General features: G+C 39.2%; 1 protein-coding gene across 2 annotated transcripts in view; it reads right to left on the bottom strand.

The window, feature by feature from the left end:
• Positions 1 to 14,579, bottom strand: part of GRID2 (glutamate ionotropic receptor delta type subunit 2) — a 1,048,711-nt gene that overhangs the window by 363,071 nt on the left and 671,061 nt on the right. For both annotated transcript variants that reach the window (XM_084626026.1, XM_084626027.1), the window contains one exon: positions 3,069 to 3,122. In XM_084626026.1, the coding sequence (XP_084482152.1) occupies positions 3,069 to 3,122 (54 nt within the window). The remainder of the gene's footprint in view (positions 1 to 3,068; positions 3,123 to 14,579) is intronic.

Raw genomic sequence — 14,579 nt, 5'->3', positions numbered from 1 at the left:
AAATAAAGAACTATACCATCGGCTGCTGTAGGGCCCTGAAAGGATGGAAATATTTATTTGGAGAGGCTTTTCTCAACTGAATGCATTGATCAGGGAGAGGAGATTGGTATTATTACCAAGTACTAATATGATTGATTGTGACATATGAAATTGTGCAACCTCTCATTTTTATGGAGCCTTCAATACAATATATATGGTAATTATTAAAGGTAACATTTTATTATATATTTATTTATTTCAAATTTCCACAGTAATTCCCATTAGATGCACATTGTCAAGGCTAATTTAATACGTTACCTTAAACATCAACTAATGGGACAATAAAATTAAGTAAATGTTACCAAGCATTACTGCCTTTTAAAATAAGCAATTGAAGTAATATACACAGTCCCGCTAAACTAGGCAGATTCATGTTCATGAATGGCATTTCTGTTTAGATTTTTTTGTTTTCAGTACCAAAGGAAAAGGGAATACATTCCTAATTTTTATTTGGCAGCTAATTGTAAGAAGTTATTTTAACTGTTTCCCGAACAATGTATTTCTCATTTGCATAATTCATCCTAAATGCTGAAGATTAGAGGATTAGAAAAGACATGTAAAATAGGGTATTTCTACACTAGAAGCACTGCAGTGGCACAGCTGGCACAGTGGCACAACTTATTACAGCAACAGCAGAGGTTCTTCCATTGCTGTAGTAATTCCACCTCTCAGAGGTGATAGCTAGGTCAAGGGAAGAATTCTTCTGTCTACCTTGTGGTGTTTACATTGGGGCTTAGGTCGGCTTCACTACATCTCTCAGGGGTTTGAATCTTTCATATCCTGAGTGATGTAACTAGGTTGACCTAAATTCTAGGTTTATGGGAGGCCATAGTCACTTTCTCGGTGGCTCCGATTTAGCCAAAACAAACACATCCGTCATAAAGGGTAGATTTACTGGAATGGGAGTACTTGTGTGAATAACTACATGCCACTCTGAACATGGAGTTCCCAGTCTGGCTCATAGTGTAAATCCAAAGGATACAGTAATTGGCAACTAGATGGCACTTTTTTCGCGCAGGGGGAGGAGGGGGTGTTTGTTTGCTTACAACACTAGACTTATTTCTCTAATATTCTGGGCCCAACACAGCTACAACAACACAGAAAACTAAACAATAAAGGGCATAGGCAGCCATCACTCCGCTTTCAAATTTCCCATTGTCATTGAAGTGGATAAAAGCTAGATATTTTTCTGTAGTGTACTGGTAAAGTGACAAAAAAGGCAGAATATTGTTCCCAAGCATTCACCACCTGGAATATATTCACATTTTTGTTATGGTCTGAATAAGGTGACATCAAAAAAAGTAACAAAGGAAAAAATGTTGTTTAAATGATAGGTCAAAGTCAGACTGTGATTCAGTCTATGCCACTGTGAACAGATGTTATTTGTTTCTGATCTGATTTTAATGTCCTCAAAATATTGCAAATATTTAGAATGCTAGAACATAGAAAGCTACATTTTACCCTCTCATGCATGGATATGACTCATAGGACAGAATCCATTTCACAGAGCAACTGATTTGTGAATCTGTAGGTTCTACAACATATAGAAAACACATGTACTATGATCGGAGCTTTTCCAGTTTACTACACTAATGTTTTTCTTTTAAAGTTCGAATTAATTTACAATTGACTAAAATGATGATAAGATATGATATTCATCAATCATTAAAAACCTCCACCTAAGTGATTTACCAGTATTTGGCTAACTCTATGAATTATGGGCCTAATCCAACACCTACAGAAGTGAATGGAGGGACTCCCATTGACTTCAATAGGAATTGGGGAAAATGATAATTTTTTTGTATCTGTTAACTTTAAACTGTGTAAGAGATTTACTAAACTGGTCACTAGAGCAAAGAACCAGGGAGATGACTAAATTCTAATCGAGCCTAACTGAAAAATGGTTGATTATGCCTATAGGTTCACCTCGTGACCTTCCTGTAGTTTAGAAAGACAAGGAAAAACAGACTGTAACCAGATGCTGCTTCTGCGGTGAGCTTTTCCATTAACATAAACTGGAATCAACAAACCAACTCTGATTCATTTATTGTATTATAACAATGAATAACTAATCACTGACTATGAAAACAGAAGTGTGTGGCCAATCAAGATAAGATCAGGAATTACATGCATCATTTCTCTAAACAATGTTTTACAAAAAAAGATACAGCTATAGTTATTATACATTAAACATGGGAATAATTATCTCTCCAATTAAGCATTTTGTAGACATAATAAATGACTCCTTTTAAAACAACAGAGAAACATTTGAACACTGTATAATCCAAAACAACTTCACTGTGTGGTGTTTTCTATGCGTACCTCCTCTGCTTTTTGACCTATTAGACGTTGGCTGGCAAGCATTTATGGTAGAGATCATTTCATAATTAAAAACAGATTCTTTAATCAAGCATCGTTGCAAAAATTCCCACAAGGTCAGACAGATTTGAAAACAGATAGGTTTGTACTTGAGAAAGGTTCCTCCTGTTCACTATTCAGATATATTCATATATGGCTCTATCTAGATCCCACTAACTTCAGTGAGTTTTGGTACCAGCCCATACCGAACTACTTAATCCTTGTGCTTTTTAAAGGGGCAAAGGGAGGAACACATACAAGTTTTAGAAACAACATTTAAATATAAATGGAACACAAGCACTTCACTAGGAAGGATTCACTATGCTCACAAAGAAGAATTGTTTTTGGTTTGGTTTTTTTGTTTGCTTGATTTTTTCTTTGTTATGAAAGATCTCCAAAGCAGGCCACTCAAGCCAAAAGGAAAGGCTAAACATACTCAGTAGGGGACTGTTTTTCATTTGTTTTATTCAAAGAAGGCCTTTTATTTAAAACAAAACAAAACAAAAAAAGCCCCAAAACTTGTCATTCTGTTTTTATTAAGCAATGCTCTCACTCCCATGCCTGGACTTTGTTGTAGTTACTGCTTCCTTTTGGCAAAGACCAGCGTGAACACTGTCAGTATGTACGAAAACAGGATTCATGCTTCACAACAACATTTGGTTGATAGTTACCTCATTTATAATGATCCAGTGACAGTCAAAAGCAACCAAATTAGTCTCCACGACCTGAAATAGAGAACAAAGCAACTATCAGTCAGCTTATTTATAAAAGCTAAATAAATAAATAAAATGAAATGGATGCTCTCTGCAAATGACAAAAGAAGGAGCACATACTCTGAAAGACCTCTATTATTCGGCTGAGGATAGAGAACCTTTAGCAAAATACTGCAGACACATTTGTGTTGTCGTCTGACTTGCTAATTAGAGATGGAAATGTATTTCATTGCAGGCATAACAGAGGAAAATAGTTTTCAGTTGATTCAGAAGAAAATGAAATAATTTTTGCTTTAACACTGTGTGGTGAGATGGAGCAGAAGAAAGAATGGCAAAGAATCAGTGCATTCAGACAAGATACCCACTGTCTCAGACTGACCAGATTTAGAAATCTCCAAACCATGACCCCTTCTCAATGTTCACCTGTCTTGGATGTGTGAGTGGGAAGGAAATGGGGAGATTCTGGTCATCCAGATTAAAAGATTTGGGGATTATAAAAATAGAGGAATAGGTGGGAAAAGATATTTTTGAGAGAGAGAGGGGAATGTGTCATTGTGGCAGTTTTGGGAGACTACATGTAAAGAACGACCTACTCTTGCCTCTATTTTGACAGGTCCCTTGCTGTCCCCTCCCACTTCTGCCCCTGCCCTCATCTTCTATCTTGTCAGTGAAACATATTCCAAAAGCTGTCTTTGTGGTGGGCCCAAAATGCTACCTCCCCTTCTTTCTTGATTCTTCTGTGCTATCATTCATTGGAAAGATTCACTCAGGGGAGGAACAAAGAGAAAGAAGAAGAGAAGGAGAGTTGGGTGGGCTGGCAATGTCATGAGCCCAATAAAGAGGCAGCTACAGGATCTGACTTTCACACCTAAGTAGGAAGTGTGGAGGAGGAAGCAGAGGAGGGAAAATCATAGAAGAATGTCAAAAATGGCTGGACATCTCAGTTCATTCTACTAGTTTCAAATGAACAGGCACTGCAAACCAAACCAATCTTGGTTATCTGATAACCCTACCGATATTGGCTTTAAAACAGCAAGCACCTAGAACTGCTATAAATCACAGAGGAAGGGAGCCAGGTATTGTCATGCTACTTTGTGAAAGCATAAAACAACACTGACACTGTGGTAGATGAATGGTAGTGGTTTATTGTTATTGAGGCCTGGAGAGATGTACATCACTGATTTTTGGCATTGGGATGATTGTAATTTATATAATACTATGTCCAAAGGAGTCAGATTTAACTGGTTACTAATCTTAAGAGAGGTAAGAGTCCCAGAACTGAAAAACCACCACCATTAACCCAGAGGCATTGGAACTGGGGTCAGCTCTCGCTTGCTACATTGATGGACAGTACAGGAAATTCTAAACTAGAGATAGACTAAAAGCAGTTTCTGGGCAGCTACATATACATAGTCCTTAGAAAGGAAACTCTCTCCAGTGCTGAGATGATCATTTGGGGAAATGAGATTGCTGTGTCAATGTATCTCTGGGTAAATTTAAACATTATTTGTAGTAATTCATGACCTAACATTGAATGTAGATACAGTGCACTGTATTCTCCATGTTATTATACTGGTTCTACTATTTTGTCAGGTTATTTTGGTTGGTGCTACTGATGAGTCAGTGGCAAGGGGCTCCCCATTTATCTTTGAGAAGTGTTAGGTGTGGTATTTCCTGGATTTTGTCAAGAAGGTTTCTCACTTATAATACCTGATATTAAGAGGTGAGATATTAGAGAGGACTCTTTGCTTGTTACTTTCATAGCCTCTGTTTTTATTCTTATTGTTCGATTCAGCTGTACATCAACTACCCTGTGGAAGAGTTTAACCACACAGGAGCACAGAGAAGCAACTGAGAAGCAGAGAGCTAGTGCCAAGCTACACAGTGTTTGTGCATTAGCTGCACAAGCCAAGCACACAAGCTTACTCATTCATTGTCATAAGTAGAACAGGAAAGAGATGCTCCCTTTGTAAGAAACTCCTTCCTCATCATTCAGCCAGGAGAGAGACTGCCTGCCTCTGAGCTGCCATGTTATCTATGGTGCAAGCTCAGCCATGTCAGATGACAAGGGGTGGTGTGTGTAGCCAATGACCACATCTGGGGATTCAGCAACAGCCCTCTGTGTAACTGAGGTGTGGTTGAGCATGCCATACACCTGATGAATGAGCTGCTCATCTTATGCTGGTCTATCAAGAGGACTTTCAAGACCCCCCCCAGAGTACCCCACAACTACTGAATGATTAAAATGGGCTTCCCTGAGGCCTTCTGTCACTTTTTCTTTTTTGTTTGTTTTGAGTAACACGTCTCTGTTTCTACTCCCTACTTTGTATTTTGAATTTTTTCCCGTCTTTATTTTACCACTTGTGTATTCAGGAATAATAATATATCATTTTGACATTTTGTTGAATTCCCCACAGTAGACTTTTATGATACACCTCCAGGGACAAGATAGAACTGAACATTGAAATGATGTGAAGCAACATAGCACGCAACCTGGCTGTCATTGGTCTGATCAGATATCATGTATTAAATCAGTTGAAAGATAACCAATAATAAGAGAAGAGAGAGGTTGGAAATTGAGGGAGTAGTAATAGTCCCAGTGCTTGTAAACAAGCACTGCCTCACAAAGAAAAATTCCTAGTACTGTCATGCCATAGAAAGTTAAAGACTAAATTCAGAAAAATTCAAAAGAAACATTTTTAGTTGTAATTTGCAGATTTGTTGAAATCAACACATTCTGCAGGAACATGTCAATTCTGATGAATTGCTGCCAGAAACCAGGCAGATTTTCAACAGACTCTTACCTGCCAGACAGTTTTCAAAACCTGCCTGGTGCCTACCTTGCTCCTCAGCAGCCTGCTTGGTGGGCTGATGGGGAGCCAAGAGCCCAAAAGCCCTAGCTCCTAGGTTCGGGGTTCCTTAGAAGTCCAGGCTTCCAGGCTACAGGACAGCTTCCCAGATGGACTACCCTGAAGCCAGGGCTCTGACTAGAGATGAGCAGAGAATGGTAATTCCAATTTGTGGAAAATTTGGGGGTTTTACTCCGAATTGGAATGTAAACCAAATTTTGAACTCTTTAAATCCTCCATGAAACAGAGATACCATTCGTTGCCCATTAAGATATTATTTGCTAATTAAGATATGGGTGAATAATTGATTTTTTAGTACTGAAAAAAATTGGGGGGGGGGTCCCAAATCAAATTGGAAAAGTCAGTTTTGGGTCAAATGAAATAATTTATTTGATTCAAAACATTTTGTTTCTACACCTTTTCAAGGGCTAGATTACAAAATTGCAGAAGGAGGAGGAGATAATAGTAGTACATCCCTTATAAGCTGTAGCCTAGTAGTTAAGGCACTCGCCTGAGGTATGGGAGATCAGGGTTCAATTCCCCTCTCTACCTGATGTGAAGATGGAATTTGAACTTGGGTTTCTGACATTACAGGAGAGTGTCATGGCTTCCGTGTATCTCTTAACATAACAGATTGGGAAATACCCACATCAGAGCATCTGTGGCTGGGGCACTGTCCTGAAATGCCAGAGACTCAAGTTCCAATCCCTTCTCGACATCAGGAACAGGGGGCACACTGTGTGGGTCTCCCACATCCCAGGACACTGGGCTAAAACTTACAAGGGAGGGATTGGTATCACCACATTCCTCCTTCTCTGGCTATTTTCTGAATGGCATCTCAGTCCCAACACATTTTTTTTTGGCTAAAAGTATTTGGTGCATTTGTACATATTCATGGAAAGTTTTGGTGCCCCCTAAAATAGATTTTTGGCAAATTTAATATTTGCTGAAAATAACGCACCCAGCTCTAATTAAAAAGCAAAACCAGGATGATTACTGCTATATATCGGAGGCACTGGTTGTTCTCATTTTGATCCACCTTATCTTCTATTTCAAAGTTGGTTTCTGACCTATTTGACTCTTTATATACAATACAGTCAGCTTTTTAACCTTCAGTCAGCCAGGACATCTTCAGCAGATCAAGACCTTTGAGGTTCACTTTTTAAAAATTACATACTGCTACAAATACGACACATATTTGTTCAAACTTCAGCCCCCCCAGCACCTCACTACAAATACCTCTGACCTGTAGCCAATGAGAGAGATAAGGTGGGTGAGCTAATACCTTTCATTGGACCAAATTCTGTTGGTGGAAGGAAAAATTGTTGAATGTCATAAAGTTCCTCCTCGGGTCTGGGAAGGTAACCAGAGTGGCCAAGCTAAGCACAAAGTCGACAGATTAGGAAGAAGGGGCTCACACATGTTATAGGAGAACTTTTAAAATGAAGTGGGCAATTAACATCTCTGCATTTTTAGAACAAAGGACTCACATTCTTCGTGAATTCTCATTGTTTTAGGAATTCGCTTTGCCCTGAAGTCTGTCAGAGAAGAGTTAAGATTTCAGTATCTTTTCCCCTTTGTTTTTTTTAGGGTTGAAGGTGACTGTTTGAGAGGTTGATCATGGGGTTAGGAAAGTTTCTGAAGAGGCGGGTTTTCTCCCATAAAAGATAGTCTTGTGGTCAAGTAATCAGATTGGGAGTCAGGAGATGAGGATTTAATTATTTGCTCTGCCACAGAGTTCCTGTGTGACCTTGGGCAAGAATCTCTCCGGAAGAAATCCTGAACCCACTGAAATCAATGCCCTTGACTTTCTATTGAGTTTTCAGTTTTGTTCATTTAAGGAGTCAATTGCATCTTCACGGGGGAGGGAAGAGAGCAGATAAGAATGCCTTAATGAACAGAGAGATATTAGAAGCAAAGAACATTTCTCGTTCAAATTAAACCTCAGTACTCCTAACTAAAAGGCCACGTAATAAGGTCATGGAGGTCATGTAATAAAGCTGCTTTGAAACTATTTTTTATGACTCCTGTGTTCGCAAACATAAAGCATTTTTTCGGCATCTGAGGGGATGATCCACTAAAGGAAGAATATCATTTCTTTGTGGTCTAGGGAAACATCTTCCTGCATACCCAGTGAGCTGGCCTGAACTCTGTGTTTTGTGGAAGGGGGCAAAGGAATGTATAAACCGATATGTTCCATGAGAGCGAGGGCAGTAATTAAAAGGAATCTGATACCTGTAAGTTAAAACAAATTGGTAAAGGGCAGTGTCATAAATATACAGGGAAGGTAAACACCTTTAAATCCCTCCTGGCCAGAGGAAAAACCCCTTCACCTGTGAAGGATTAAGAAGCTAAGACAACCTCGCTGGCACCTGACCAAAATGACCAATGAGGAGACAAGATACTTTCAAAGCTGGAGGGGGGGGGAAACAAAGGGTTCACTGTCTGTGAGTTGTTTTTGCTGGGACCAGAGCAGGAATGCAGGTCAGAACTCCTGTAAAGGGCTAATAAGCAATCTAGTTAGATATGCGGTAGATTCGGTTTTGTTTAAATGGCTGATAAAATAAGGTGTGCTGAATGGAATGTAGATTCCTGTTTTTGTGTCTTTTTGTAACTTAAGGTTTTGCCTAGAGGGATTCTCTATGTATTGAATCTGATTACCCTGTAAGGTATTTACCATCCTGATTTTACAGAAGTGATTCTTTTACTTTTTCTTCAACTAAAATTCTTCTTTTAAGAACCTGCTTGCTTTTTCCTTGTTCTTAAGATCCAAGAGTTTGGGTCTGTGTTCACCTATGCAAATTGGTGAGGATTTTTATCAAGCCTTCCCCAGGAAAGGGGGTATAGGGCTTGGGGGGATTTTGGGGGCAAAGACGTTTCCAAATGGGCTCTTTCCCTGTTATATATCTGTTAGACGCTTGGTGGTGGCAGCAATAAAGTCCAAGGGCAAAAAGTAAAATAGTTTGTACCTTGGGGAAGTTTTAACCTAAGCTGGTAAAAATAAGTTTAGGGGGTTTTTCATGCAGGTCCCCACATCTGTACCCTAGAGGTCAGAGTGGGGAAGGAACCTTGGCAGGTAGTCACAAGTTAGGGAGTTTAATAACCCTAACCTTTGGGTACTGTGCAGCTTTGGAACTCATCTGCCCATCTTGCTGGCTTTGTGACAGAAAGTAGTGCTCTGCACACATAAAAGGGACAGACTGGAAATTTCCATATGAGACAGAAAGCAGGTGATGGTGTTGTTTATGCAACTCACATCTTAGGGTAAAATTGAACTAAACTATAGTATGCATTCATAATGAGGGCTGGAAAGCCCATGAAAAATGAAATCCTTCACAAGTATTAAATGAAACAATTAACTCTTTCCTAGCCATAGATGAGCCCATGCAGGTATGTAAACAGTGTCCAAACACTTCCACAGCTTTCTGTGCTGCATGGAGTGATACGTATCATCAGCTTGGTGGACTTGCCTTGAAATCCTGCAACCCTGAAAAATCAATATGTTAATAACCTGGTATCAGGTTTGAATCTCAAACATGAGAAGCTCTTTGTTTTATTTTTCTCACTGAAATACATCCGCCTGACATTCACAGCCAAAGCAGCAATATTAAATAAAAGACCCGGTGCTGCTGAGCGGACATTTCTTTCACACCACTGGGTGTCTGGCAATCCACAGCAACCTTATTGTGCAGGGAGCACAACAGTGTCATGGTATAACCAAAGTATTCAGGGAATGATTTTTCTTCCTCTCTCTTTCCAGCCCGGTTGTGAGTTCAGATACACTGCCAAATGTGTATTGCCATATCACGTAACTCTTCAACACCAAACATCAAAGTGTCATTTTAGCAGGCCAATTTTATATTGGGATTTAACGGCCAAATACTTAGATAGAGTAAATTAGCATGGCTCTATTGAAGCCAGTGAAGCAATAATGCATTATACCACCTGAGGATTTGTCCCAGTGGAGGTTACTCTTTATGTCCTACTAAAGCAGCCACACAAACAGTTCAACCTGAAAGGCAAATTTTGTGAAAAGACAAAGAGCAATAACGAACACAAAGATCCCAATTCTGCCACTTTACCTACACACTGAGAAGTAGTTAAATGAGCTGTCCTGTTGAAATCTATGAGAATACTTGCATAAGGGCTACTCAGTGGGGGTACGGGAGGCAGACCCTTAGGACAGGCAGTTCTGCTTATAAGAGGTCAGAAGTATCCACAGTATTGATATAAAGTAATATTCTTATAATCTTTGCAACTTTAGAATTGGGGATCACACAGCTACTTACAAACTTAGGTAGTAACCTCAAACTCTAGCAATTTCTCAGACTGCCTATTAAAATCAATGCTGCACTGCATTGTGAAGAAGGGATTCCACTTGGTCAAACATGAATGCCATTGAGCCAATGTGCAACATCATGGCTGAAACAAAGTATTTTTCTTCTTCCAAAGGACTTGAGTACACAACGGGATAGATTTTGCAGAGAGCAGAGATATGCTGTCAAGAAGACAAGTGATGAGCAAAGACAAACCATCTGTCACTGGCAGTAACTCCAGAATCTTTGGAAGAACCTGACGATCACTCCTCTTATCATTCACTCTCAAACCATCTAAGGGCTACATATAAGAATCTGAAGCAAACCAGCAACACTGACAACACAGAAGCTTCTTTCATTTGTAATAATAATAATAAACTCGTACAAATAGCTCCTCTACAAATAGAACTGGTAATTTAATGGAATAATATAGAAAATTAACTGTTTTGTTCTCCACTGTACCTGGTGGTTTAGCTTTATTTTCCTAGCTCTGTACACAGTATGTCCAAAAGCATGTATTGAATACCCGGAATGCTATATAGATTCAATTACCAACAGACTCACCAGCAGTACTAACAGATATTTTAGTTTAACTAGGATTGCCAAATGGGAAGTTGTTTTCCTCTATAAGGCTAGAATCATTTATACCTTAATCCAGTCAACCTGTACTTAACTTTAAGTGAAACACTACACATATGCTCTAATTTAAGCACATGCTTAAATTCTTTGCTGGATAGGGGCTTTAATGATCAACTCATAGTGTGGGAAGGGATACTTCAAATATAAAATGGTGCTGGTAAGTCTTCTTCAGTATTACAAGTACCATTCTCTGTGGTAAAGATAGGCCCCAAACTACTTCTGAGGCTCTTTTTTTTCTTTTTAACTATGACCAACTACAGTAGCATCATTCATCATGACCCAAGACATTTGTCCATAAAATAAGTGAAACCCATGGGATTGGAAGATACAGCTTTTTCAGTTGGTGGCACACAACTACAGAACTATTCCCCTGAAGGGTCATAACAACTGCTAATTTCTCTGCCTTTAAAATCAAATGCAGATTCCAACTTTTCACAACAACATTTCCATAATCTCTCTCTCTCATACACACATGCACGCATACACACATGAGGGAGAGAGAAAAAGCTTGTGTATATGACATATTGCTCATAAAATGTTCTCAGGTACTATGCTGGTGGGAGCTATAAAAAGCAAGTGTGGAGTATAAAAGTATAAAAGATGCCTAAATGACTTAGGAGCATAAGTCCTACTGAAAGTCAATGAAACTTGTGTTTTCAAGTCACGTAAGCACTTTTGAAAATCCTACCTTCAACAGCTAAACAGAAAGATAATACTGATACCTGTTAAATCAGGTCATAAGTAGGGCTTCTCTTAGCCACTTCTTTCTTGCTTCTCCCAACAAGGTCATGATAATGCAGTGAGTTTCAAGACCCATTAACATGGAAGGCAGAGTAGGATAAACAGGATCCAGAAACCAACTGTGGCAGTTATAAATTAAACTGAATATGGACAGATCAAGATACATATATAACAGCTAATTATCTGTGAGAAATAAGTGGAAATTCAATATTCATGGACTGTGTGTTATCTTATTGTCTTTTTCTTCCTTTGGATTAGATGTACACATCCATTTTTTCCTTTTAAGCAATGCTCACTGCTGTCATTTGTCATCACTAAACCTCAATTTTTAGCACAATTAAAGCAGATTTCATGTTGCTATCCATGACATTAATGAACCCACAACACAAATATTACAATTCATTGACTATCTAAATTGCTGAACCATAGTTCAATGCATTTTTGCTACAAATACCTACTGCCAAGTCAATTCAGCACTGTAAGACTCCAAAATACAACGTAATCTTTGGTCACGCCAGAGAGACTTTGCACAGAAGTGCTTACTGGCCAGATCTACAAACTGTGACAGTACCATGGCACATACATTGAAAGTATGAAGCTCCATTTCTTTATGTTATAGTGTGAATGGATATGACCTGGAACCTCATCTGGTCTTTCTTTCTTTTTTTTTAATCAAACCAATTTTTTCATCCCGATTAAAGTCAGCGGATAGCATCACAAAATCCCCTGTCCTGGATCTGTCTGGCATGGAAATTATTTTAAATGCTGTCTTAGTTGAATTTTCCCCATGAGTTTATCATGGACCCAAACGCTCTACTATCCTCATCCAAACATCTACTATCTACAGTAACACCCCATGCTTTCGGCACTGTAGTCTGAGCTCCACTCTTCCAGCTGGAAGACTACTAAACCATTTGCATCCAAGACTATGAGCCACTGCAGCCAATGTTATTTCATAGAACAATGTGCTGTAATCACTCTTTTGTAGACAGATCTTCATATCCCTCTCCCCACTTACCTTCCCCAAGGACATATCGATCTGTTGACCTCTGAGATTCAGCCAAAAAAAATGATCCGTCCTTGTGTGTGAGGCAGAAGGTGCACATTTAAGAAAAATAAAACCAATAGAACCTAAGTATCATTTTCTAACATACACTTGATTAAAGAGTGGTGACTTGACTATTTTGAGCACCCGCAGCAATTGCCTGTAGTGTAGATGGTTCTTGTGGCAGTGATGTGGAAACTAGAAGATGAAACCACAAGCCTGTTCAGTAGATAATGAGCAGAAGGAAAGAGGAAGAGAGATGATAAAAAGCTGAAGACCAGTTTATCTGATTTGAATACAGAAAAGAAAAGCAATGAGATACACAGAGTTATCCCCATGTCCATACATATTGCAAGGGATGCATTCTCCTGCTGCAGGGGCTGTGTTTGGAATCCCAGTCTATGTCTGTTTCCCTCTGCCCTGCCCCCTAGCTGCTAAATTCACTGAACTGGTGACTATTATCAGGCTCCCTGTCCCAGCACTTCCTGCTGGTGTCATAAATATAAAGTGAAATCCCTCCTGGCCAGAGGAAAAACCCCTTCACCTGTAAAGGGTTAAGAAGCTAGGATAACCTCGCTGGCACCTGACCAAAATGACCAATAGGGAGACAAGATACTTTCAAAGCTGAAGGGGGGAAGAAACAAAGTCTCTCTCTGTCTGGTTTTTTTTTTTTTTTGGCCTGGACCAGAGCAGGAATGCAGGTCAGAACTCCTGTAAAGGGCTAGTAAGCAATCTAGTTAGATATGCATTAGATTCTGTTTTGTTTAAATGGCTGATAAAATAAGTTGTGCTGAATGGAATGTAGATTCCTGTTTTTGTGTCTTTTTGTAACTTAAGGTTTTGCCTAGAGGGATTGTCTGTGGTTTGAATCTGATTACCCTGTAAGGTATTTACCATCCTGATTTTACAGAGGTGATTCTTTTACTTTTTCTTCAATTAAAATTCTTCTTTTAAGAACCTGATTGCTTTTTCATTGTTCTTAAGATCCAAGGGTTTGGGTCTGTGTTCAGAGACGCAAATTGGTGAGGATTTTTATCAAGCCTTCCCCAGGAAAGGGGGTGTAGGGTTTGGGAGAATTTGGTGGGGGGGAGACATTTCCAAGCGGGCTCTTTCCCTGTTATATATTTGTTAGACGCTTGGTGGTGGCAGCAAAAAAGTCCAAGGGCAAAAGGTAAAATAGTTTGTACCTTGGGGAAGTTTTAACCTAAGCTGGTAAAAATAAGCTTAGGCGGGGGGGTTTCATACAGGTCCCCACATCTGTACCCTAGAATTCAGAGTGGGGAAGGAACCTTGACAGCTGGTGTCACAGCAAGACCTTTTCTTTGTCTCTTCTCTCAGCCCTTCAGCTTCTCAGTGGGAAAATGGGTCACTGATCCATAAAGCTCATTTTTGCACAGCAGAAACTGAAGTTCACAAAAATTTCTCTTTACTAAAGTCAGTATGTTTGGAATCTACCTTTAATCTCTGTCCAATTCTAAACTCCACACAAAACCCCCAAAACGTGACAGTGGTTGTTTGTTTTATTATGAAGTACTTGCAATCCAGACCTGTATTCTGATCCCTAGAGTTTACTTCCATGCAAAAGGAAGTACAGTAAGGCCTCGATTTACACTGTGGTTATGTTCTTAAAAAAACACCGTGCAAACAGAAATCATGTAAAAAGATACCAAGGGTCTATGGGAAATAAGTATTTAGGTTCCAGGCTCACAAGATGACCTTCCTAATGTATATAATACAGTACAGTACTACAGGGTTTATTAAAACATTTTTAATGAAATTTAAACTTACTACAGTACAGGTACTAACCTTTCCTAATGTTGAGGATGAATCTGATACAGTATCAGCATTATCATCATGTTGTTGAAGTCAGAACTCTGAG

The sequence above is a fragment of the Lepidochelys olivacea genome, assembly GCF_965140295.1.
Source record: "Lepidochelys olivacea isolate rLepOli2 genome assembly, chromosome: 4".
Lineage (NCBI taxonomy): Eukaryota > Metazoa > Chordata > Testudines > Cheloniidae > Lepidochelys > Lepidochelys olivacea.
The sequence above is the reverse complement of the archived record's forward strand: the minus strand, read 5'-3'. Positions and strand labels throughout refer to the sequence as shown.